Source organism: Carassius gibelio, chromosome B23 (genome assembly GCF_023724105.1).
Source record: "Carassius gibelio isolate Cgi1373 ecotype wild population from Czech Republic chromosome B23, carGib1.2-hapl.c, whole genome shotgun sequence".
NCBI classification, from domain to species: domain Eukaryota; kingdom Metazoa; phylum Chordata; class Actinopteri; order Cypriniformes; family Cyprinidae; genus Carassius; species Carassius gibelio.
The window spans coordinates 28,917,237-28,943,668 of record NC_068418.1 but is presented as its reverse complement, the minus strand read 5'-3'; the positions used below and the strand labels follow the sequence as shown (position 1 = coordinate 28,943,668).

Sequence of the window (26,432 nt, the reverse complement as noted above, 5' to 3'; positions counted from 1 at the left end):
GCACAGGGTCAGCTAATTGCTTTTATAATTATGATTTCACGTCAGATTTATCGTGCATGCTTGAAGTCTGCAGATCAGCGGCTTCGGAAAATGTGTTTACAGCTCTTGGCTCGACTCGTTCTCCTGTTTCAGTCCTTCTTTTTTGACTCAATTTACCAGATTAGAGGTGAATAGATGAGACCAGGCTTCCTCTTCAAGCCCCAGTGTGTATAATTTCAAAACTCCATCTGTAAAGTCCCCTACTGAATGTGTTTGTTTACTGCTGTGAAATGCTCATTAAATGACCGAGGGATGACACAAACCAGAAATCCCAGTTTTGTGTTTGAACCTTGAAATGGCGTCTCTCCAGTCCTCATTTGTTTTCGGCCTGACTCTATGACACTAGTCTGAATGACTGTGTTATTTAGCCTCTTTTATAGTAGTTTCTATAAATGTAAACGGTTAGTTTTGATGTTGGTCATATATATATTTTTTTCTGGTTTACTTTGAAAAAGCAGAGCAGATAAAGACGAGTGGCGCCCAGATTTCTTTACATTGTGGTTTTGGTCTCATGTGTGCCGTTGGACCAGATTTCTGGAGCCGGTCCCCCTGAGGCCAAATTCAACAGATTTATGGCCGGACATCTTCCCACATGAAAAGCCCATTTCTTTTCTTTTAAGGTTCTTCTTTTGTGTGTGTGTGTGTGAATTTTGCTTTACAGTCTGTTAAAGGGGTCTTTACTGATATCAGATCTTGCTGCTTTCTTTTGATGTTTCTCTTGCCAAAGTCTTTTGACATTAGGTAAAGTCATAATTCAAAGATATCAGGATATAAACAGATCTCAGCATCAAGAGTTTAAGATATGTTTCCAAACATGTTATTATGTTACATCATAGTGACTGTCGATTACTGTCAAGGTGCAACAGTGCAATGATGGTACGGATAGACAACCCGATCTCACGGCAGTTCGTACATTTTTCACAAGGTGGCTTATTCGTACAATTTCGTATGACCACACTCTCATACGATTGTTGCCAAATCGTACGTATTTTACGATTTGCCAATTCGTTTGAATTTGTACGAATGACCTACACCTAACCCCGCCCCTAAACCTAACCGTCACTGGGGTCGTATAAAATCGTATAAAAGAGTGAGGTCGTAAAATTTCGTACGAATAAGCCACCTCGTAAAATAAGTACGAATTGGTCGTGAGATAGCGTTGGGATAGAAAGTGAGATCCAGACATTTGAGACCATTTTTTGGAGTTATACATAAGTAACTAATAATAATGGACTCAAGTCGCATTATTATAGACTTCAGACTTGACTTCAGCTCATGGAAAAATTAAACATTTTTAAATCAACTCGAGTCTTTAATCCTTAAATAACCAATATTCAAAAGGCGGATGCATCCATGGGACAGCAGCACCATTTTAAGTGAGCAGCGCATCAAAACAGCTGGCATATCTTCGCTATATCTTCTAGTATTTTTATTAAAAGCCAAATGCGCTTCATTCAGGCCCTTTCAGCTCTGTGCGCTTTCTTTCTCTCTCCGGACGTACGACTGCCCCAAATTTAGAGCTGCGGATGACGCTGTTATTTTAACAACTACAGAAACAACCACACACAGCACAAAACAACAATGCTGCAAATGTAGTTATACTGTGGAGGACAAAATAAACATTTAATAAAACAATTATAATTTAAACTCCTAAAAGAACTAATTGGAGTAGTTTGATGCAACGCATTAGGTTTACTTAAACAATATTGTCCAATGTTAGAGTGAGGATAAAATAAATAGAAGCATTTAAACTCCAACATGGAGAAGTCTGATGTAACACATAATGGTTTAATACTTAATACTGTCCAATAGAAGACTGAAGAGTAAAAAAACAATGGAAACATTTAAACTACTGAAAGAACAAAACAGGTTGGTCACGGTTATATCCACGGGTGCTGCGGATAATCCACGGGTCGTGTAATAAAAAAAAAAAAGCATCCTTATTATTTGTGAAGTCTCATGTAACATTATCACGATCACGGATGACAACATCTTGGATCAACACTGTTCATGTATAGCAGACAACGATTCAATTATTACATGTAAACTTGTTTCATATGAAGAGACAGTGAAATGTAGACCTTTGTTTATGTGTTTTTGCCCTACACTGTACAAGACATGAGAATAGTCCGCTATTTAGGTTCGTATGAACTCACTAACTTTTTTTTTTTTTTTTTTACATTTGCTAATTTTAGCCAGAGATACCTTGTTAAAGGACAAGATGACATTAATGCTTGATTAAAATTGTAACCTAATGAGTATGACAAACAGAAAACAAATATTTTGTCTTTATTTGAATTGGGATGAATGCTTTGGGACATTTTGCTCCATTTTGTTTGGGATTAGGAAATAGAATAAAATAAATTCCATGGCTTATCCTCTCAGGATAACTGGAATTAGTGTTAAAAATACCCCAGGCACATTGTTTTATCTTTTTTTTTTTAAGCATAAACGCCATAAAAATGTTGCAATCTTCCAATGAATCTTTATGCTGCTGAAATCTACATATGTTCAAGTTCCCCTCCCCGTGCAACTGATACTCGACTGCCATTGGCTCATCTGCATTCGAGGGGAGTGGCTTACTGATAGGTCAATTCTGTCCACGTTTTCTGCATTCAGGAAATCTTAGGACCCTACTTGCATGAGCTGCTTTTGTCTCTTTCATTAGCTGTAGTTTCTTAACTTCAACTGTAGTTTCTGACATCCAGCATTTTGTTTGTTTGGTGTTCCGGTGGGAAGATTCATAAGAGTTGTCAGGTGACTCAAAGCTATCAGCTCAAGGAAAACAATTTAAACTGACTAGGTCACCAGTGTCTCTGGCTATTTGTCCATTTCTTCCGATGACCGCCTATTTCATCAGAACGAGGCTTTGCCACTCTTCAGACACAAGCTTTCATGATAGTTTTTGTGTTTGCCTGCATAAGCTGGTAATTAAAGTTTGTCTTCAGTTTGACCGCAGAGAATGTTTGTTGGGAAATTGTGTTGACATCCAGCCTGTTAAACATTACAGTCTGTGTCATATTGTTCTCAAAGCCAAGATCTTCCGAGCCAAATACCACTTGCTTCATCTTATTTCCGTTTACGGCCTGTCAAAATGACTGAGAATGTCTCGAATTTAGGAAATTGTGGGTTATAGCCCATTAAGTTCTCCAAGGTACCTTAATTAAATCCTCTTTTATGATGTGCGTCTCTGTTTGTCAGCGAGTATTTCTCTCTCCGTCTGCTCCTTTTGCTTCCATGTCTCTAGATTAATTTTGTATGACATAGTTTAACGTTACACTGTCCTCCTTTCACATTGCTCGGTGACCTGGTGAGGTTGGGCCGCACTGCCTTGGGAACACGCGGTTTATTTCCAGCGTTTTCCTTCCGACGGCCGCAGTTTGCCAACCGCATTGAAGGCAGACTTTAACTGAACTCTTTGATCAGTCAGAAATCAATAAAACATAATTTATACTTGCGCCGTAATTTGTAAAATCTCGGCAAATATATTAATGCTAACAGGACGGCAAGTACAGATCTGTAATTTCTAGTTTTGCTGTAGCCTGCCGAACTGTGTCATTATACATACACCCGACATGATGATGGAAATATGACAGGATTTTAATTATAGCGTAGCCGTGTTTTTAAAGAGCATGGAAGGAGATCTGTGACACCAGTTTGGCTTGCGCTTTGTAATTACTTCCGTTTGATGTGAAGGTTCTCCTTGGCGGCAGATACGAAGAGTAGTATAGCATGTGATGGAAAGAGAGAGACTCGCCATATGACTGACGATCAGGTCGAATCAGCGACTGCCTTCCCCCGTCACATGCACACGTCCCCCTCTGCCTCCAGTGTCACTTTCAGGGCATAATTACTCCAAGTTGTGTTGATTAGTCTAAGAAGCAATTATGCCAGTTTTTCCGCCGCAAATGAGGAGACATGATGGCCCCCTGATTGACAGGAAACATCTCTGCTTTAATAAGTAAATGGCTATGGTAATGCAGGTACAGAGAGCCTTTGATATGTCAGCATCTTTTTTGTTGCAGGCCCTGTCCCTGAGATTTTAATGAACAGGAGTAGGACTAAAGCCCAGTGTTTCTGACTCCCAGGATCTGTCAGGAGGACCGACCGGCAGGCAGCGTTTCGTTTGGAAACGCCTAGCGCTGACAGCGCCTTCTCTGATTTCTGGGAGCGTTTGATCAAATGAATAAGGCAAAAAGGAAAAGAGCATCTCCAGGGTGCTCTGCGAAAGCCAAATTTTTCTAGTTGTACCTCTTTGAAGTGCGCGATTATGTTTGGAAGTCGAGAAATCAGAGAAAAATGCGATGTAATTGACACATTGGGACTGTTCTTTATCTGCCTGCGCAGTAAGTTATTAGCTGTTAATTCATCTGCCAACTCCCCTGCAGCGCCCGTTATTTGTTTAAATGGAAGGATTCCCATGGTGCATTTGTAACTACACTGCTGAAATGCTCCTCTCTATAATTATTTAACATTACACGCTGACTTATAGTGGTTATCGGTGCTGGAATATTAACATGGGAAGAGGCGAGGCTGTTTAATCACGACTGAGACTTTGGGCCAGAGTTGTGTTTAGGAGCGCATGGGTTTGCTATGATCTGCTTTTGAATGCTATGGCTAATGTTCATTTCTTGTATAATAAAACTTCAAATCTGGCCTGATTCGAAGGTGTTGGAAACATCTCTTCCGGTAAGACAGAAAGGCTTGTGAAAGACGCCCTGATTGTCCCCTGCTTCTCATCCAGTAGATGCAACAAGACGTCAATGTGCTGAAAAGAAGTACACGTGTAATGAATCACTTAGGTAATCTACTGTTCTTTTCTCGAGTTCACTCCATGGTATCTTGCTCTACTATACCAGCTTAGACTTGTCTGTTATTGTAAGATTACTGTGCTGTACTTTACTGAAGTTTAGTCTAGACCAGGGCTTTTAAACTGGGGTTAAATAACCCACAGGGAACCACAAGGGGTTTGTTTGTGTATAGAACTTCAGTATAAAATACAAAATGTTAACATGCCAGATTATTGCACCATTGCTAATTTACATCGTTCTCTGCTGGGGGGTGCATGAAAAATTAGCTTTAATATAATTGCAATTATTTAACTTTTTTATTGTCTCTCACAGTATAAATGCAGAAGAATTTTCTTGGCATCAACAAGTTTGAAAACTCCTGACCTAGTGTACTTTACTCCAGTGTTGTCTGTTTAACTGTCGTTTAGTGTAGTCTGCTTTACTTCATTGTACTCTACACTAGTGTACTGTACTCTTATTCATTGTGCTTACTCTAGTTCTCTCCTCCAGTGTACTGTATGGTACTTTAATCTGCCCCAGTCTTCTATGCTCTGCTCTTAACAGAATTCCCATACAAGCCTGCATGCCCAGCCTTTTATACATTATTCCACACTTTTTATTTGTATTGTAGGTAGTCACTTTATGGATTAGTTCATAAACAGGACGCCCGCCCCTTGAATAACCTCCGCGGGCACACACGCGTGTACCATCGGATAAATGTAATAGAATCATTTGCACCAGCACTCTCAATCCCGCGCCGTAATTTATGCGGATTGAATAAGTGCCGTATTGTGGAAAAGCGCGAGTGGACCAAACACTCATTTGTCACCTCTAATAAATGTTGGAATGTAAATTATGAAGTTATGCTTCAGATGTAAATGCACTTTGTTTCAGTCTCTTAATGCAGAGGCCCCCTCGCCAATACATTAAGAGAGTGAGTGAGGTCGGCCGAGAGAGAACATAAAAATTCAGTCTGTTTTCACAATCAATAATAAGCTCAAAAAGGCTCAGATGGAGGAACATTATGAAATATTTGAAGTCGACTTCATAAATTATTGCTGGAAAACTGGCATGTACACTAAAATGTAAATACATTAATGTTATTAATAATGAAGTGACTAATAGTTCTATCAAGACTGTAATAGCTGTTTAATAGAACGTGACAGCAAGAATATATTGCACTTCGCTCTCTGAGATGGGACGGCGTGGGACATTCATCAGCGCTCGTTCAAATACACTATTTTGATTATTTTGTTCAACTAATTGCCCGCCCCCCTTCAAACCCAACATCTTGCCCCCTCAAAGAAAAAAAAAAACGAGTAATAGATATTAATTAATATGTGTCAGTTTTAACCAGTTTGATGAAAAATAATGTAGAGAAGATGCTAATAGGCTTCTTGTTTCTCTCTGTGTGGTGCTGGGAGATTACAGATTTAACAAGCCAATCAGGAATCAGTCAAGTGAGCTGCATTATGGCATATAAAAGTTCTTATGGAGTGAATGAGCTCTGTAAACGTACAGAAAGGTGCGGAAAAATGGTAATAAGGTATAGAAAATTATAGCATTAAATACCTAAAAAAATATAGCAGTTGAAGTTGTTGTGTATTTATTATAAAGGTGCATATGGACCTGTTGCTGCCTCCTTTGTGAGCACTAGGGGCTGCTAGAGACTATTATAGATCTGTCCCCGTTTCTCTCAAAGTAAATCCCCTCTGAGTGCCTGTAACTATGCATTTTATAGGTCTCAGAAGGGCAAAGGCGCTGCTTGAACTTGCTTATATAAAATCGCAGTTGCCTCTGGGCTCTAGTAAGTGCAGTGTTGAGTCAGGTATGCTATACAAGCCAAAAAATACTTCACTGTCCGTCTGAGGACTCGCATGTATCCATATAAACCACCATTTTTTTTTTTTAATCTTTGTATATCATCAGGAGCCCAATCTTAGATTAGTGCTGTATTATTAACACTTCTTACAAGTCACAAAAACAGCAAGAAACAGGAACCCGCATGTGTCTGCTAGCTGCTGGCAGCCCTCCCAAACACCTGGACCAGCGGCCCGAGGGATTTTAGTGTTGTGACAACAAGAGAATGGCAGGCAAGCCTTAACACTCAGGATAGGCGATAAGTGTGGCACATGTCACCGTTTTGGGTGGGCTGCCTGGTTAATCAGCGACGGTCACTTCTGTGAAGAAGCTGGTCGTGAAAGAGTTGGGGAAGATGAGAGTTGTCAGCAGCCTTTTTGTGTAGTATTAATTCTATGACTTGCTTCTATTGTTTCTATATTTTCTTCAAGCTGAAAATGAGGTTGTTTTTGAAAATCATTATTTACTCATTCTCATCTTGATTCAAAAGCTGCATGACGTTCTTTCTAGGATCACAAAAGGATATATTTTGAAAAATGTACAGTAAATTTTCTTTCCCCCATGCAATTACATTAAATGGGGACTGAAGAACTCAGAAAATAAATGATGAGTCAAAAGTGAAAGTAAGGACAATTATAATATTGCAGAAGAATTTTATTTAAAATAAATGCAGTTTTTTCTAACTTTCTTTTAATAAAAGTGTTATTAAAAAAATAATAATAAATAAATATATTAATATATTAGGAAATAATATAACAAAAAATGTTTCCTGTGCACCAAATCAGCATATTAGATGATTTCTGAAGGATCATGTGACACTGAAGACTAGAGTAATGATTGCTGAAAATCAGATTTGTATTACAGGAATAAATTACATCTTCCAGTATTCAACAATACTAAACATATTTTTAAATTGTAATAGTATTATTTTGTATTTTTGTATAAATAAATGCACCCTCGGTGTGCATAAGAGACTTCTTTCAGAAACGACCCTGGATCTGAACTTTTGAACGGTAGTGTGTTGTTGTAAAACAGATTTTTGAATTCTGATTCAATAAGCTGTATGCAAAGCTGCTGAAAAACAATTCTACACATGGTGATTTTGCCTTTATTATAAAAGTGACAATGTCTAATTTATGAATAAATAAAAAAAGACCCGATGTGTTTTGTATCCCACAGAAGAAGAAAAAATACAAGTTTAGAACAGCATGAGGTGGAAATAATGACATAATTTTAGTTTTTGCATGAACTATTCCTTTAAAGGAGTTGGGGAGAGAGCAAGAGAGAAGGACAACGGTCCCGAGGGACTACGCGGAGAGGTATTGTCATGTGTTTTTCTCAGTCAAGGTCGGCAGGAAATGTCAGAGCAGGTGTGTGTCTGTCAGTGAGTGGCCTGCCAGCGCAGCCCCTGGGCTCCAACACGCCATGCTGTGACACTGGAGCAGGACTCACACTTACACACACAACCACACACACACACGTCTGGATCCTCATGCCCCATAAAGCCATTGCGGGTCACCTCCGGGCACAGCAAAGACTCACGTAGAGTCTCACGTATTGAGGACATATTGCATCTGATACTGCAACAAAGCTATTCTAGATTGCAATAACCGACGTGTTCGTTACTGTTTACTGTGTTTAAAGAAATATTTCACTCAAAAATGAAAATTCTGAAATTGTTTACCCTCACCCTGATTTTTCTCAATGCTGTGAGTCAGTGAGGTTCAGTATTGTTTTGGACACCACTGACTTTCATAGTTTGGACAAAACCATCGTCTTTTGTGTTCCACTGAATAAAGACTCAGTCAAACATGTTTTGAATGACAAGAGGATGAAAATTCTGTCATCATTTCTTTAATTTGGGGTGAACTATCCCTTTAAGGTGTGTCTATATGAAACTTCCCTTTGAAAGCCAGTCTGATCTGTCAATCTAGTTTGAACTCTTGCGTGTGATCAGATCTCCGCTTGTTCATTCCATTGTGTTTTGGTGTTTTTCATGGTTATTGTTGCTTGGGCAGGGTCAAGAGGGTTTTTACGCAAGCTGATCTGATTTATATGCAGGTTTGAGAACAGGGCTGGGTGGCACCATCATACCGCAGACATGCTTTGGGCAATTATGCAGTAAAACCTGTACATTCTGGCTGAATCTTTAGAAATGTACGATTATTCTCGCAGACAAGCATTTCTCAGATTCTGTGGCTTCAGTTGAGTAACAGCAATTCTCCATATGAGTCAACAAGCATAAATCACTCTGCCACGCTTTTATTTTCTACCCCATTCCAAACCATTTTGCAAGCAAAACAAAACAGCTTTTTTTTTTCAATGCAATTTCAGTCACTATGATAATTAAAATGTTCCAGTTCGTTCTGATGCCCTAAATTAAAACTGGAAACCTGAATTGTTGTTGTTTTTTTTTTTTAGTTTTCCGTGCTGCTGTGGTTTGAAGAAGGTTTAATCTCACTGGTGGATTAAACACTTACTGCTCTTCTCAATCATGTGACCCTATTTGTGGTCTGAGTATCTCTTTAAATGCAAGCTCCATTGTCATCTAATCGTTCCTGACAGCTCTGACTATCACACAGCCGGGGAGGCCTGTCGGTTCCCTCGGACGAGCGCTGTTGTTGCTGATCTTCCTTTTGAAGCCAGTAGATGGTGGTATTCATCTTCTGAGATGTACCCAGAGTGCCGTGGGAGGCCAGGTTGCCCTGTCTTTGTCTCTTTCCTTGTCTGATCTTACTTCTTTAAACTTTCTCTGCCTTTTACCTCCTTAAATATAGCTGTATCTTCCGTACCGTGCGTTTTTGTTATGCTTGACACATCATTTTCCGACTCAACATCCAGTTGTTTCCATCTCCGCCACTCTCCGATTAATTTAGAGGAGGGTCATCGAGCAAAAGGGTCACACCACCAATTCCTCACCTTTTTCAAAGACCGCAAAACTGTTGATCCGCAACATGCAATAAGCTATTGAATGCAAGCCGTCGTGAGATGATAATGTCACCGGAATGTCACAATCTGTCTGCCGCTGTCGTGGCCGTCCTCTTTCGGTGTCATATTGTGCTTACGCCTAATCAACTAACCAGCAGCAAGCACATTTTCCTTTTAATTGTCAACGTACTATTACGTCTGTTAGCTAGTTTGACGTGAGAGATGTTGGCACAAAATTGTACACTTTGATTTTGTGTGTATGTGTGTGTGATTATGGGTATGTGGGCGTCTGAAGAGGAGAGAGAAGACACTCGTCAGGGTTATGGCCGTCGTAGCTGACAAGAAGGCTCTTCCTTCGCCTCCATAAACCCTGCATTGTGCGGTTTGGACACGAGTGCGGCGTTGTTGCCATTGGTGCTGTTTTCATTTTGCTTCAATTAGCTAATTGGATGTGAAGGGTGGTAGTGTCTCTGAAAATGAAGGACAAGGATCCAGCGTCGGGTTTAAGACCGCCTTTGTGTTTATCTGTGAGATGGATCGCAACGTGTTATTAGGATGTGCCACTAAGTCACGATAGGCTGCTATTAATTTGTGCTCCGTTTCCTTTGGATTGTCTTGAAATCGGATGTTTGGGGGTTTTTTTTGCCCTCAGGTTTTGTTATGAATTGCAGTGGCTTTGAGTATGTGCGTGTGTTTACGCTCTGCTTATTTGCAACTCGGAGACATTTTGCACGGCCTGTCACCGAATGTCATCATTGACTGTAAAAGTAGAGGAAAAAAACGCCTCAAATTACAGGAAAGCAGCACTGCATTAAAGAACAAAGAGGATCGATGGCAGTACATTAAACTTTATACAATTGGGGGGGGGGGGGGGGGGGTCAACTAATTAAAATTGATTACTCTTGCTTTGTAAAAGTGTTTCTGAATTAAATTATTGTATGAAAACATTTTGACCAATTGTGGAGCTGAGGAAGTATCCATTACTGGATTACTGCTGGAATATTTGCGGTGAGCCGGACTAAGTACAGTTTTTTTCCCCTTCACTGCCGAGTCCAGGGGCCACAGTTTCATCTTTCTGTCTCTTTCTCTATCACACACACATATTTCACTTTTTTTTTTCATAGAATGCCCAAAAACAATGACCAAAAAAATAAATAAACCGAGTAATCATTTTAAACTATATTTGACCATTAGACCACGAGATTACTGTTTATTTTATTAAGTGTAATCATTTATTAAGCAATATGAAATTAAATTTACTTTTGGCCAAAAAAATCACATTAAATCAGCCATATGAACAATTCTGCTTTATAATGAAAATCTCTAGTATACACATTTTACGCTTTTAAAATGTTTTTTGTGAAGAATGCCAAAAATGCCCCAAAAAAAAAAACATCAAGATTCCAGTTTTTTTCTGTTGGATGTCTAATTATAACTTATTTTTATTTTTATTTTTTTTATTAAGCAGGTTATAGTCGAGTATAGTTTCCCTGAGGAGATTAGATTAAATGAACATCCCAAAACATGCTTTTTGTCCAAAATCTTTTAAGCATCTTTTAGCTTTGTGAACAAGTCTTATATCGAACACCTCAGTGAGCCGGCGAAGTGTGTCGGATGTGTAATTCCGGCACCACAGCCGCTCTGGCTCTCTCATTAGCGGAAACAAATGATCACATGAAAGCTGGACATATCTCCCAACAGTTAATAATAACGATTAAGATAAATTTGCCCCACATTAACAGAAATGTTTCCAGCAAATGCTCTGCTTTACCGTGTTCTATTGATTTGCATGTTAAGGGGAAATATTTCAGGTCTGTAATCGAAACTATTGAGTACTAGTTAGGCTAGTGTTACAGATTAGCCTGGGCTGAATGAGGCAAGTTGCTGGCAAACGCCTGTTTAATGTGCGCATGTGCGTCTGCGTGTGTTCAAATGTGTCAGTGCCACCGTAAACCAGTTGAAAAGTTGTGTGCATTTTTAATATGCAAATTGCTTAACATTAGGCATAAAAAATATTCTGGTTCATAAGATGTTTTAAATGTATTCATTTATGCATTGATAATATTTCTTTATATTACAATTTGTTGCTATATTTTAGTTTTCGGTTACTCCTGTGAGAGGAGTTTTACAGGATTTCCACAATCATGGAAATATCATGGACACTCATAAGTGTGATTTTTAGTTATGTTTAACCTAATTCTGAAGTGTTTATGTGGCAAAAATCTGACTGATGTTTTTATAAATCATCAGGAACAACTGGAGCAGTCGTGGAAAAATAATGTGGGAACCCTGGATTCTGAATCTCGTCGTGAAGGCTTTACTTATTTTCAAACCTTTGTAGATCGCATAACAGAACCCTCAACTGTCCTTTTCTCTGCTATTGTATCCGTTGTATTTTTTTGTTTTGTTTTGTTTTGATGTTAAAATTCGCCGTGACCTTTAAGTCGTCAAAGTTCAGAACATTCATAAAAAAATTGCCTCCACCGTGATTTGAATATCAGCGCTGTAATCGCGGGTCTCTGCGCTCAATCCACTCGCAGCACATGGAAAATGTGTGTCGCTCTACTTTGTCATCAGTAATGGCTCTTTTTGCATATATCTATTTATCACGAATGTGACCTTTTGAAAGTGGATTTGGTTGCATAAGGAAGATGGGTAAAGGCATAACTGACTGAGATATTCCCGTTTCATGCACTTTTTTTTCAGTAGTTTAAAGTGGTAAACAGACCGCACTGTTATGCTGAAGACCGATCGGAGTGACTGCTAAGATTTTTGTGATTATGATAAGGGGCAAGCAGAACATTTCAAAGGGATAGTTCACCCAAAAATGAAAATTCTGACATCGTGTACTCACCCTCGTGTCGTTCCAAAGCAGTAAGGATTTCTTTCTTCTGTAGGCGAAAAAACTATTGGTTTTTGTTTGTTTCAGACCCCACTGTTACAGACTTTTATTGCTTGTGTAAAAATATTTGAAAGCAATCAAAAATAAAATAAAAATAAGTTTCTTCCTTGTTGAAATGGAATGTTCATTTTCAGGTGAACTGTACTTTTATGGGCAGCCATAGAAGATCAAATCTTCCAGAAATCATAATGAAAAGGAGGCAAAAGTGTGCTAAAACGCTGCTTTATGAAGCATGGTAAAGCTTTATTGATGTATATAATGTCTGTGTCGTGTGGGTGTGAAGTTGATCAGTAAGAATTGATTTCATACTGCTGTTTTAGATGAACTCTCGCTCTCTGGTGCACACATGGTTCAAGCTCAGCTGTTCTCAGTGGGCTCCCCTCGGTAAAGGTCATTTAAAGCGGAAGTTGTCATAATTAGAAGGGCATTTTAAGATCTAATTATAAAAGATTAAAAACACCATTTTGTGCATCAAGCCATCAGGAGTTGAAAGGAATCTGACTGCATGGAAACCCACGTTGCAATTTCATTGAATCGGAGCTCTTAAAGCGTCCTAGATATCCATCTATGTCATGGAAACATTCACGAGAGAGGTTAATTAATATAGAAAGTCGACTACCATCTCTTTCTCCCTCTCTCTTCTTCTGAAACCATTGTTTTGTAGGAATCTGAAACCAACCTAACACAATTGGATCAGTGTCTATTAGGCCTTTATTATATCAGGGGTGCTTCTTCACAAATGTACAGGGCAATTTGAAATGAATTGATTCACGCTGAGACTGGATCCCCAGACCTGCTAATGATTTCCTTTTAGCTTTCTTTACCCTTTCCTTTTAAGTGCCAACTGATGGCCCCCACCTTCTGCTGCTGTAGATCTTGTCCTTTCTCACGGAGCAGTCATTACTGTCAGCAGTCCTGGAGCCCAACATCAGACTCGTGTACAGTTTAGACACACATCTTTACATGGCCCTCTTCAAAGTTGGGGCATTATTTGGGCATAAAGTCTTTATCGATTTAGTTTTAATGTCTAATAGAAATAACCCCTGCAATACTTTTCTAAATGCTTTTGTTCCTACGCACAACTAATTTTTGCCTGATTATGCTTTCGACAAATGCATTGACAAAGAATTTGAAGAAATTTAGTTTAACATTTTTATGCTTTTGTCATTTTACATTTTAAATTAAACATTTGCAAATTGTTTTTAGCTAATGAAAAATGGATCAGATCTGTTATCTATTAAAACAACAATTTTTGTGTGTGTGTTATTCAAGGTGTCTTGTGTGTGTGTGTTTTAATTATTTGTATTAAAATGAAAAAAGTAAAAAAAAAAATAAAAAAAACCTGGTGCATTGTTTGCAAAAGTGTTTGTTTTGAATATGCACTTAAAATATTTAAATACTTAAAATATCTTGATACATCAAAAGTGATATGGCAAAATCCCTGCCAGATTTTACATGTCACTAAATTAATTTTTTTAATTTTTTTTACTTTTTTGATGTTAAAATACACCATTTTTTTCAGCATCTACACCTGATTTAATCGTGTTTGGCTTAATATTTTATTTAAATATGTGTTGCCTTGAGCAAAAGTGTATTTCCCTGTTTGCTAAGGAAGTTTTCCTTTTCATATCGGCAAGATAAATAGCAAAATATCAAACTTCCTCTTTAATTTTTATTTTATGAAACTATTTCTTCTGCTTTAAAAAAAAAAAAAGAGAAGAAATAATCTGATCAGAATTCACTGGTTATTCTTAAAATGACATTTCTAGGGTAAGAGTCCGATCAATACAGGTAAAAAAATGTTAACATTCAAAATGTGGCGATTTATCTAAATTCGTCCTGTTCTATAGACCAGATATTGAACTTTTAACTTGTTTAACAGAGACTAACATGAAGAAAGCATCATGCGAGGTTGGCTCTAAAAATTTGGCTTCCCTAATAGGACATCTATGTTTCCTTCCCGATCAATATCATCACGTTAAGGGGAACGACCAGCTCCTCCAAATTTAAGGCGAGCGTGAGGCAAAAGTGCTCTGTTAAAACTCGGTCCGATCCAAACTCAATAACCGACACGGCGCGATTTGCAAGACCTTGTCCAGTCATCATGTTCACGGCAGGCATGTCTCCAGACGTGGCCCTTAATGTTGCTTGGCCCCTATGATTGAGTTTTCACCACTTTTTAGGTTGCACCTGACACTTGATCATTCATCTCATTTGTAAAGATTATTGGTTAGAACAGGGAGCACTTTCCGTGCATTAGCAATTTTAGCCTTACAAGAAACACTAGAAAATAATGGTTGATTAACAAAGAGTATTTACTGGTATTCAGCAAAGAAACGCGCACCCACCTTTTTAATTTGAGTTAATATTTTGCTTGCCAAACCAAATGTGCCTTGTACTGACATGTAGTGATACAGCTCTCCCCCTTAAAAGCACAATCACATGCTGCTACCTTATATGACAACGAGGGTGATCTATACGTCAATAAGTAGACAAGACTAAAATCTGTGCAATGTGGTTATAATTGATTGAGATGTCTGGGTGGAACTTGCATAAAGCAGCCGTGTCATCTGCAAAGAAAAGCACTTTTCTTCTCCCTAAAGAACAGACGTAACACTCTTGAAAAATAAATGGACATCGCCCTCATTTGTTATCCCACTTTGATCCCATCTTTTAGAGAAGTGTTTACAAGAATGCCGTGCCCCTTCCATCCAAGTAAAAGCTAGTCTAAATCACAAAAAGGAGTCGTATTTCAAGCCGAGGAGCCACGATTTCGACCCCTTTGTCTTTATAATCCTAAATGAAACATCCCCACGCTTGTGTTTTTTTTTTTTTTTCTCGCTGGTGGTGACTCAATTGAGAATTTTCTTTTCCTGTAAAATGTGATTTACTGTACGCGTAACATGCCTGGCATCGTTTTTTTGTGCAGTGAATAAAGAATATAATGGTTTATCCTGTTTACGTGGTGTTTATAGAGCGGGGAAAGAGCATATCTAGATTGTAAAATTGCACTTATTGTGTGTCATTGTGCAACAACTCAAAAACCTCATCCATTCAGATACTAATTTTAACTTGCGATTCATGTTTGAAGACTTCCTAGAACTGAGCTGAACTTGTTCATTTATGAAGTAGGAGTATTTTTAGTGAGTTTGACTATGCGGACTTTGTGGTTTTCTTGTCATAAAGTTTCTAGGTGACTGAATTTACTATGCTTTAAGCTTATATATAGCACAGTCCAAAATAATAGGTTCCAGTGGCATAAATGGCAAAAAAAAAAAAAAAAGACCACAGAGAATATGATTACTTTTTTGTTGCTGTTTTTTTCCAATGTTTTTAACAAATCTTTTTTTTTTTTTGCCCAAGTTATTTTTGCGTAATGCAAATTGTGTTGAAATGTGTTATTGAATATATAGGTAAAAAGAACTAGGCATATTGAGATTTTAATAAATGATTCCATTAAAAGTTAACGGTTTAATATAATATAAATAAACGGTTTGACTAATGGATAACATAAAGTGTGTTTTTATTGATGGTTAGTAAAAATACCCCTTTGTAAACATAAAAAAACAAGGTTAACTCCAGACACTAATATAGAGATCCAGAAATGTCCTTACCCTTTGGGTAACAGCTTTGCAAAGATCATGTTACTGTAAAATGTTGTCCCTGATGTGTTCTGAAACCAGGTGAGATAAGGTCGCATTCTTTGCAGACACTGACTCAGTTGTATATATATATATATATATATATATATATATATATATATATATATATATATATATATATATATATATATATATATATATATATAGATTTGAAGATGAATGCGGCCTGCCTGCTTGCTTATTCCAATTATCAGAATCATAATCTCATGCCGTTCCCTAAATCGGCAGTGCCTCCCTTTTCGTCTTCCTTCTTCATCCAACAAAGCCAAAGTTGCTCCCCATAAATTTAAGCTGAAATCAATATGATGTGTTTTTGAGAGGAAAACCGGGTCCCTGACTCACTCTGTCTTGATTTGTCGCCGCAGAATTATACAGCTGGCCTGACTATTACACATTCTTCTCAGCCTATTTTCAGAATGCAATCCTTTTGGATTGAAACAGGTCTTTAGTATATGCAATGCATTACCTAAAACGGATTACCACAGACAGAGCTCTCAATCACTTTTTATCTTTTGCCGCTTAAAGAAAAAGAACAGTAATCAAAACCTTTCAACCTATTAGAGGGATGACTTTTACAATTGAATCACAGGGACCACAGGTGCGATAACGAGGCGGCTCGGCTTTATCCTTGAGTGTGCGTTTCCCCCCTATCTCCAGATGTTATTTCATGTTTATCTGTTCTTTAAAAGCACCACTTCAGAGCCCGCACTTCAAATTCCTGCCATAATGGTGTTTGAGGAGGAGACCCTTTTTTAATTCTAGGAGAAGCAAGCTAAAGAGGCAGATCAAGGTGCATCTCGAAGGAAAACGCGATGGAATCGATGGGAGCGGCGCTGCACTTCCGACTACACGTGTTCTGATGATATTTAATTTTCTAGTGCATTAACACTCAGTCATTACAACATGCAGCCTAGGTGATTTGATCATAATGCATTTTCTTCTTTAAGAATCGCTGAAGTTTTTAGCCAGGTATTGTGCCGTTATTAGATACAGATGGGCACTTCAGCATTAAGTATAGATTTTCAGTCCCTGCTCACTTAAGGCTAGGAGTTTGTCTTAAAGAGGATAATGGCAAATTAAACTCCATACCCCATTTGTTCAGCAAACCTTGATGGGATAATTTTATAACTGCTGATTCACTCATTTCCTAGATTTATCTCTAAAGTGGTTTGGTGGTCTGGCCTCCATATACTTATTGGGAGGGGAAGGGCTATTTTATAAGTTCCTGTTGTTGGCTGATGATATACCTTGGGGAGTTGGAAATGTACAATAATTCAGCCGCCTTGCAAGAATTCCTGGGTCTTCCTCTCATTTCCAGCGAAGTTAATTTACTGATGACTTTCTATTACACTGATGAGCTCATTTCATGTTGCAAATGTAAGATGTGTTTGTTTTTTTGCTCTCTTCGCAGATTGCCACGGCAGTCAAGTTTCTACAAAACCAGCGAGTTCGTCAAAGCCCCCTGGCAACCAGAAAAACGTTCTTGAAGAAAAAAGGTGAGCTTCATCAGCATGTTCCAGAACCTAATGTAAAACGCTACATTTTTACAGGCGGAATGGATACGAGATGGCTCAATTCCAAGACTTTGACCTTAAATTAAACCAGCCGAATGCTTCCGTTATTCATTTCAAACATGAGTGGAATTGGCGTAGCATTTTTGCAGTGTTAGGTTAAAAGGACAGTTTGCCCCAAAATTTAAATCATTTAAAAAACATCCTTGTGTTATTTCAAATTCTCATGACTTATTCTGTAGAATGCAAAAAGATCATCTGTGAAGAATGTTCACGCTGCTCTTTTTACTTTCATTTACAATGAAAACTTAAGGAGAACTGGTGATCTTTTGTTCAAAAATGGACAAAAATGCAGCTTAAGTGAGGTATGGCTATATTTTAATTCTTCTGAAACCATATAAGTTTGTGACAAAATGGCAGAAATTGAAATTGTTATTCGCTGAAAAGTCACTGCTGTTCACTGTTTGACAGCCATTAAGAGCAGCTTGCAAATTCTGCTTTACGTGTTTGACAGAAGAAAACAAAAAAAGGTTTCGGGAGAGTAAATAATGACACAACTGGCATTTCTTTGGATGAACTATCCCTTTAAAGACACCTCAGCTTTAGGCACAGAATGTAGTCCAGTTGACTTTGGCCCAAGATTTTCAAAGGATGAGATCATTCGCTTTTAAGGGTCAGAGGTCGAGGCCATTGTTGCATGCCCTGGAGGGTCAGGTAAGGGTCGATCGGGCTGCAGAGAGCTTGATCCCAGCTGTGTGGATAAATGACCTATCAGTTGGGACGCTTCTTTGGGATCCAGAAAATTAATATTGACAAACCCTCCTGCACTTTCAATGGAATTGTCAATTATGCTACCTCCCAGCATTTTAAAGCTTTTACTTAATTTAGCTGTTATCATAAATATTAAAGCACTGGAATGCATCGGAAAGTTTTATCGACCAGAGAAGTAACGTGTTGTGAGCATACATATGCATTCACTCTAAATTCAGAGCAGTTTAGGTATCAATCAATATGTGTGTTTGATGCATAACCCACCACTATCTCTCCTATAGCACAAACCCCTTTCAGATCAGATCACCGGCCTGAGTGTGTGCTGGATAGAAATCAATCCATACGCTGTATTTTGATCTTTTTCGAGAGATTTTTTTTAAAAAAACCCAGCACTGAAAATGACATTGTGCTGTTTTAGTGAATCACTTTGGGGGCGGCAGTGATGGAAATCGAGAAGCACAATGTAATCTGTCTCACTTTATGGCTTATTTGAGTGTTTTGCAAGCAGGTCTTAAAACTTTAAAATCAGTCACATAAAATAACGATCACTTCGGCGCCGAAATGCATATCATTTAAAAAAAAAATATATATAGTCCTTCATAAAGGTCAGATTAGTTTTATCTTGATTACATTGAAGTTTAGCAAGGTCAGCACTGTCCTTTATAACGCGATAACTCATCTGTCTCTGCATGCTATTGATAATTGTAAATCTTAGCACAGCCGTGCTTATCTGACGTGGCTTTTTTTTCCCTTTAGATCTTATTTAAAATGAAATTTGTTCTGTCGGGACTAATTAATGGCAAAGGCAGGTGGATTTGGCCTACGATGGTGCTAGTTGAGCAGCAGAGGAAAGCGAGCTTAATAGCTCCATGACCGTTGTAGGTAACTAGAGATAAAATCCATAGTTGCCTGCTGCTGTTGTTCACATCAGTGGCCTATTATGACGTCTCAATATCTTTAGCATTTTCCTCGGTCAGTGCTTCTCGTTAGCAGTAGATCATCTTCATTTATAATTCACAGCTGGGTTATGCGGCTTAATATGCTGTATGTTTATGATGAAATGTGGTTCTTTTGAACTTGAATGTGAAATTGTATCCAGATCCAGGGATTTGCAGGTTTTGAGTGATATGTATCGTATCTGTTTTTTTGTAGCAAGCGTGTTTGGCGGCTCAGATGGATCTCTCAAAGGGGTCTACTGGTACATTAAGTATTAATATGCCAGTGTGCCACTGTTTATAATAAGTCAGCCTCCCATGCCAACTAAAAGTAGAGTTTAAAGGGTTACTATAATCCACATGGAGACATTTCATTATGCTTTCTGAAAAAGATATACAATTCCCTCTATTCAAACATACAATATGACTAACTAACAAACAAACTAAAAAAAAAAAAAACATTTATTTATTTATACTAAACATGTTCAGAGAAGGAGTTTGGAATGAACGAACAAACAAATATAATAAGTAATAATAATATATTAATATACAATTTCTATATTAATGATACATTATCAATAAAATGATAGACAAATAATTTATTAAATTACAAATTAACTAATACATAAATATATCAATAAACAATGTATAAATTAGATTACTAATACAATTATGGAAATAACATTATTTTTTAAAAAAGTCTTGAATTCATATTTTTCAAAATTTTAATTGCTGTTTTTATTAAATTACTTTTATTTGATCAGCATAACAATTTGAGGGAAAAAATGAACATGGCATTTTTATATTTATTACAATTTGATGTGTCCTCTTTTTGCTTTAATGGTATTTAAGCTGCAAGAATTTCCCAAGTTCATATAAATCCTGATTTTCACAGTCATTTTGGACTCTAGTGTGTTTGTATTATTTATAATTCTTGTACATGCATGTATCTGTTTTGTATGTGTATATAATGTATATTTAGATTGACTTTGACCTCTCTGAACATTGAAACCTGGTTGTAATGGGGAACACGGTGAACTCAGGACTATCATGGCAATGTGCCCCCAGGGTGTGTTTGAACATCAATAGATCCATAGCTGGAAGACTCGGCCTCGTGCTATTGCTATTCTAATCTGATGTTGTATTTTTTATGCAGACATTTGGAGATCTTCGAACGAGGACACTATTTCCAGGTCACTAGCCTTTTAATTACCGATCCGTGTAACCGAGAGGTTATTGATAGAACTCAAAGCACACAGCTGTTTACAACCACAGCCGACGAGTTATCATCAACGCTTCAAGTTTCATTTCTTTCGTTTCCTCTACTCGCTCATGCAATTTTGGGTAGGATGCAGCTGCTTCCACCCCGAGGACGACTTTGCTGCGATATTGCCGCTTGTCACGTAGTTATGAAAATATGCAAAACATTGCAATAGACAACTATTCAATATCCTCTCAATGGACGTTCCCGATGGGACGATCAGACCATCAATCAGACGGCTTAATTAAGCCAGTATGATTTAGGAATGATTTGTGCGTAGGTACAGTTCATAACGCCTGCTGTGTGTTTTGGATTAAAGTCACAACGTCCCTTTTGTTTTAATTGTGGATCGCAATCAGCAACGTTTTGTCAACATGCAAGCGGTTTTTCGTTTTGCCTGGTCCTTCAAATGGCAGAGAAGCGCAGGCTTTAAAGTGAGCCGTCTGTAAATCTGCATGTGCTGGAAAATCGTCTTGTGTCAGCACGGAGCCATTTCTACTGAGCCTCACCTTCAACAATGTAATTATGTCACAATGTTGTATCACTCTGAAAGCAACTCGTGCAATTTGAAGGGTAGGAGGGAGACTAATCTAGAAGCAAAGTGCTGAGTAATCTTAAGCCAATTTCTCCTTATTAAATTTCTCCTGAAATTTACCATTTTCCCAGTGCCCTGCTGAGCTCACAGAAGCAATTTGAACGTGCTGCTCTGTGTGTTGTTCCTGCAGTGTTTTCCGTGCCATTCCTGGAGTTTGCTCGAAAGTTTAATTTGATTAACGTCGTTCATATTAAAGCGTGCCTTAAACGCGCTAGCCGAAATGACGGATCAGTGGTTATGAAGGTGACCTTTAATTTTCACTAATACCTGTTAATTACTGCAAGATCATTGTAATAACTGCTAAATGCAGGCACAGATTCGTCAGTAGCTATTGTTGATGTACTCATATCTTGAGTTTTGTCTGTAATCCACACTGTAGTTTTTCATTAAACCATTTGTGCTTCGTCTATCTTGGATTGCATTTCATATGCAAATACAGCTTTTGTTACTGATAAATGCTTTACAACGTTTTTTTCCCTGATGTTTTTTTTCTTGTTTATGTACAGTACACCCTCAGCCCTATCAGTAAGCCTCAAGTACCCCTTCGTCAACCCCAAACCAGAAATGTGTTCCTTTTAACTCTCATTATACTGGATATCATTTAGCATTGTCTTTAATATTATTAAAGCGGCATTATTACAATGAGTCACTTTTAAACTAAAAGCAATCAATACTGTGGGTGAAAAATAGACTCATCCAGCTGCTTCCTATCAAACTGAAGCAGTATGGGGAATATAGGCTAGAAGCTGTTATTTTATAACTGCATTTAGTTTGATATTGGTTGGTTTTATAGCTTGAGACATTTGATTCGATGGAAATAGGAAAGAGCGGTGTATTTATTGTGAAGTGTGAGATGAGTAAAGATTACTGTTGCAGAAATTGACCTCCATCCACACAAATTGCCTGAATGCAACTATTATTATGTTTTATTTCCTTAAAATATAACTACATAAGGTACCTAAAACTGCATAAATATGGATTTTATAAATGATCTATGAAAATGTATAACAATTAGGACATTATCGTAATTCATAACTACACAAGCTGTTACCAACAGATAATTTATTTTGAAAAGAAGACATTATATTATGTAATTTATTTATTATAAATTTTATATATATATATATATATATATATATATATATATATATATATATATATATATATATATATATATATATATATATATATATATATATATATATAGCATATAACATATCTGTTTATATGTTAAACAAAACAACATAAAAATCTTACCATATGATTCCTGGTTGATATTTAGTATGTGTTCTTACTATAAGGTGGTGTTGTCGATCTGTCTGTCAAGATTTACGTAAATGAGAGGAGCATTATGGATGTTACAAAGATCAGAGATCAGATTTCAGGTCAGGTCACCTCCCCCCAAACAAAGACACCTAATATACATCCATCTTAATCTCTAAAGCAGTTTAATGTCAAATTTATGTAAATATTTTCCAGTTTTGCTCTATATTAACGGTGAGAAATGTCAAAGCCCCCATAAAATAAAACAATGCTATCTTCTGGTGGAGTGGGAAGTTAAATTGGATTCCTGCAGCAAGCAGCCATAGTGGCGGGCAGCTGATGAAGGGGAAAATAGGAAGCACTTTGATTACATGTTGCAGCGTCTTTACACAACAATCTCTCCTACACGTATTATTTACATGCCGTTATGCTCTAATCCACGCTGAAGGATACCTCCATGATTTCCACCTCTTTCTCTCTCTCAGTATTTCTGTCTCCCTCTCTTTTCAAGGGGAATGTGATTGGTCTCGGTAAGCATTCAGAGATATGTGCTAATGTTTTCTAAGCAGGTCATTTTACAGTGTAAATTGTGAATTACTGATCCCCCGACACACCCCACATCATTACATCACTCTTTGATTGGGCTTTCTAAATGTGGGTGTTTATGTACTTATTATCTAGGCTTGTGCTAAGTGTATGCACTGTCCTTAAGCAGAGGTTTAAACTAAAAGCAATCAATATTGTGGGTGAAAAATAGACTCATCCAGCTGCTTCCATTCAAACTGAAGCAGTATGGGGAATATAGGCTAGAAGCTGTTATTTTATAACTGCATTTAGTTTGATATTGGTTGGTTTTATAGCTTGAGACATTTGATGCGATGGAAACAGGAAAGAGCGGTGTATTGTTGTGAAGTGTGAGATGAGTAAAGAGCACTGTTGCAGAAATTGACCAAAATGTAATCATTGCTTTGGTGTGTGCCATTTTACCCATGATTCCCAAAATTATTATATTGAGGAAGGTCTCTGAACAAGTATTTCTTTGTGTGTTTCAGACTGTTATATCTCTATTTATTTCACATTTGTTGATTTTTGCAATTAGGTGTACAATAGAATGTGGGTTAGTAATATCAATGTACATTTTATATATATATATATATATATATACAGGTGCTGGTAATATAATTAAAATATCATCAAAAAGTTGATTTATTTCACTAATTCCATTCAAAAAGTGGAACTTGTATATCATATGCATTCATTACACACAGACTGATATATTTCAAATGTTTATTTATTTTAATTTTGTTTATTTTAATGTTTATAGCTAACAACTAAGGAAAATCCCAAATTCAGTATCTCAGAAAATTTTAATATTGTGAAAAGGTTCAATGTTGAAGACACCTGGTGCCACACTCTAATTAACTCAAAACATCTGGAGAGCCTTTAAATGGTCTTTCAGTCTAGTTCTGTAAGCTAAACAATCATGGGGAAGACTGCTGACTTGAAAGTTGTCCAAAAGACGACCATTGACACAAGGAGGGAAAGACACAAAAGGTCATTGCAAAAGAGGCTGGCTGTTCACAGAGCTCTGTGTCCAAGCACATTAAAAACCCAAGCACCAAAACCCATTCAAAAATGTGTGGGAGATTCACAAAGAGTGGACTGCAGCTGGAGTCAGTGCTTCAAGAAACCACTACGCACAGATGTATGCAAGACATGGGTTTCAGCTGTCGCATTCCTTGTGTCAAGCCACTCTCGAACAACAGACAGTTTCAGAAGTGTCTCGCTTCAAAAAGGACTGGACTGCTGCTGAGTGGTCCAAAGTTATGTTCTCTGAAGAAAGTAAATTTTTTATTTCCTTTGGAAATCAGGATCCAAGAGTCTGGAGGAAGAGAGGAGAGGCACACAATCCACGTCTTGAGGTCCAGTGTAAAGTTTCCACAGTCAGTAATGGTTTGCAGTGCCATATCATCTGCTGGTGTTGGTCCACTGTGTTTTCTGAGGTCCAAGGTCAAAGCAGCCATACACCAGGACGTTTTAAAGCACTTCATGCTTCCTGCTGCTGACCAACTTTGTGGAGATGCAGATTTCATTTTCCAACAGGACTTGGCACCTGCAAACAGTGCCAAAGTTACCAGTACCTGGTTTAAGGACCATGGTATCCCTGTTCTTAATTGGCCAGTAAACTCGCCTGACCTTAACCCCATAGAAAATCGATAGGGTATTGTGAAGAGGACGATGCGATATGCCAGACCCAAGAATGCAGAAAAGCTGGAGGCCACTATCATAGCAACCTGGACTCTCATAACACCTGAGCAGTGCCACAGACTGATCGACTCCATGCCACGTTGCATTATTATTTAACTATTTTTATTGTTTAATTGTATAATTAATTTTATAAAAAATATTAAGTATTGTGATACACACATTTGATCACCAGTGTTTTGTAAACATTTGATATACCAGTGTTTGGTAAACATTTGATATACCAGTATTTTACCAATCAGTATTTACGGCGCATTTTGTTGCAGCTTAGTTTTCAATTTACAGTATGCTGAATTTGTAAACTATTGACCCTTAAAATCTGGTATTTTTTAATCAATCAGCCAAAAACACTTTGACGAATCAATATTAAATTCTTGAGATATCATTTCGAAACTCTAATGACTGATTCACTGGATCACAAATTATTACTTTTGCTCATTACTGATTTGGGGAATAAAAAGATGATATCTTTGTCGATTTTTTATTTTGTTAAATACGTGATACGCAAGCAGTGGAATGGGCGAAAAATGGAAGGTCTCATTACATTTTTGCACAAGACACTGCAAAAGATTTGAGATGTGAATGTAATGATGAAAGGTCTCTGTTTATCACAACTTAACATTCAAAAACAAAGGAAAATCAGCCCAGAGGAATATAAAAAAATGCATTTTGTTTGAACGGCACCTCACCGTCTGTGTTATGTGTGCACATGACAACGTAGTTAAGCTTACCCACATTCGCAACAGAGTATTGTTTCTAATAAATGACATTTTAATTATGAACAACATTAAATTGTGTTCTCACTCAGGGGAAATCACTAAAAATGAAGTGTGCCCGTTGATATGTTGTTATCTTAAAAAACTATGGGCAGCATTTTTCAGCTGACTGCTAGTTGGCAGCGGTACAGAATTTACTGCCCTTTATTTAGTTGAGTACATTTTTTTTCCTCCGTTTTCCCAACAGACTATGGATTTTCCCTTGTCTACCAGTCCTGTCACAAGCTTCACCCAGAAGCTTCCAGTGAGCCTGCATGTGGACGTCTGGTGTGACACAAGCTGCTTAGTTCGGTGCCCAGATCTTTGACCTCACTAGTGTTCTTCCTGTAGTCATTTCATTATGCTTAAAGGGCCATGAGGGACACTGGTGCACTGCAGGTGTAATACCACTCACGTCATGAAGTTAAAGAAATGGTTCATCATCCCTGATATTAATAGGAAAGAGTTTGCAAGTAAGGTGATGCGACTCACCTCTTGGACAGGAATGGCAATGACCAAGGCCTGCATATAAGACAAAGGGATTGATGTGGTTATAAATTACTCCACGGCGCCACCTAGGCCAGCAGCTTTTCACTTTGTCATCAGGAGAAGGCGATAAAGCAGGAAAATGACCAGAGTCCTCCTCTTTTTTTTTAATACATAAATGAATACGCTATGAGAGCGGTCATTATTTAAGGCATGCAATCTTGTGGGACATGGACTTGACATGTGAAATCGCAAAGAAACGCTCTCGGTGACCTCCATCTTTACGACCTTAAGTATTTTTCTTCATGTTCAATCTGGTATTATTTTAATAATAAGCAATATTCACAAAGCGATTTTGTTCAAGCCTTGTTGGGCTGCTGAAAAAAGAGCGGCCACCTTTAACAGCCGT

General features: G+C 37.7%; 1 protein-coding gene across 3 annotated transcripts in view; it reads left to right on the top strand.

Annotated features, from left to right (window-relative positions):
* The window catches only part of LOC128011555 (peroxisomal membrane protein PEX14-like), a 93,385-nt gene that overhangs the window by 37,985 nt on the left and 28,968 nt on the right, over positions 1–26,432 (top strand). For all 3 annotated transcript variants that reach the window (XM_052594082.1, XM_052594083.1, XM_052594081.1), the window contains exon 3: positions 17,593–17,677. In XM_052594082.1, the coding sequence (XP_052450042.1) occupies positions 17,593–17,677 (85 nt within the window). The remainder of the gene's footprint in view (positions 1–17,592; positions 17,678–26,432) is intronic.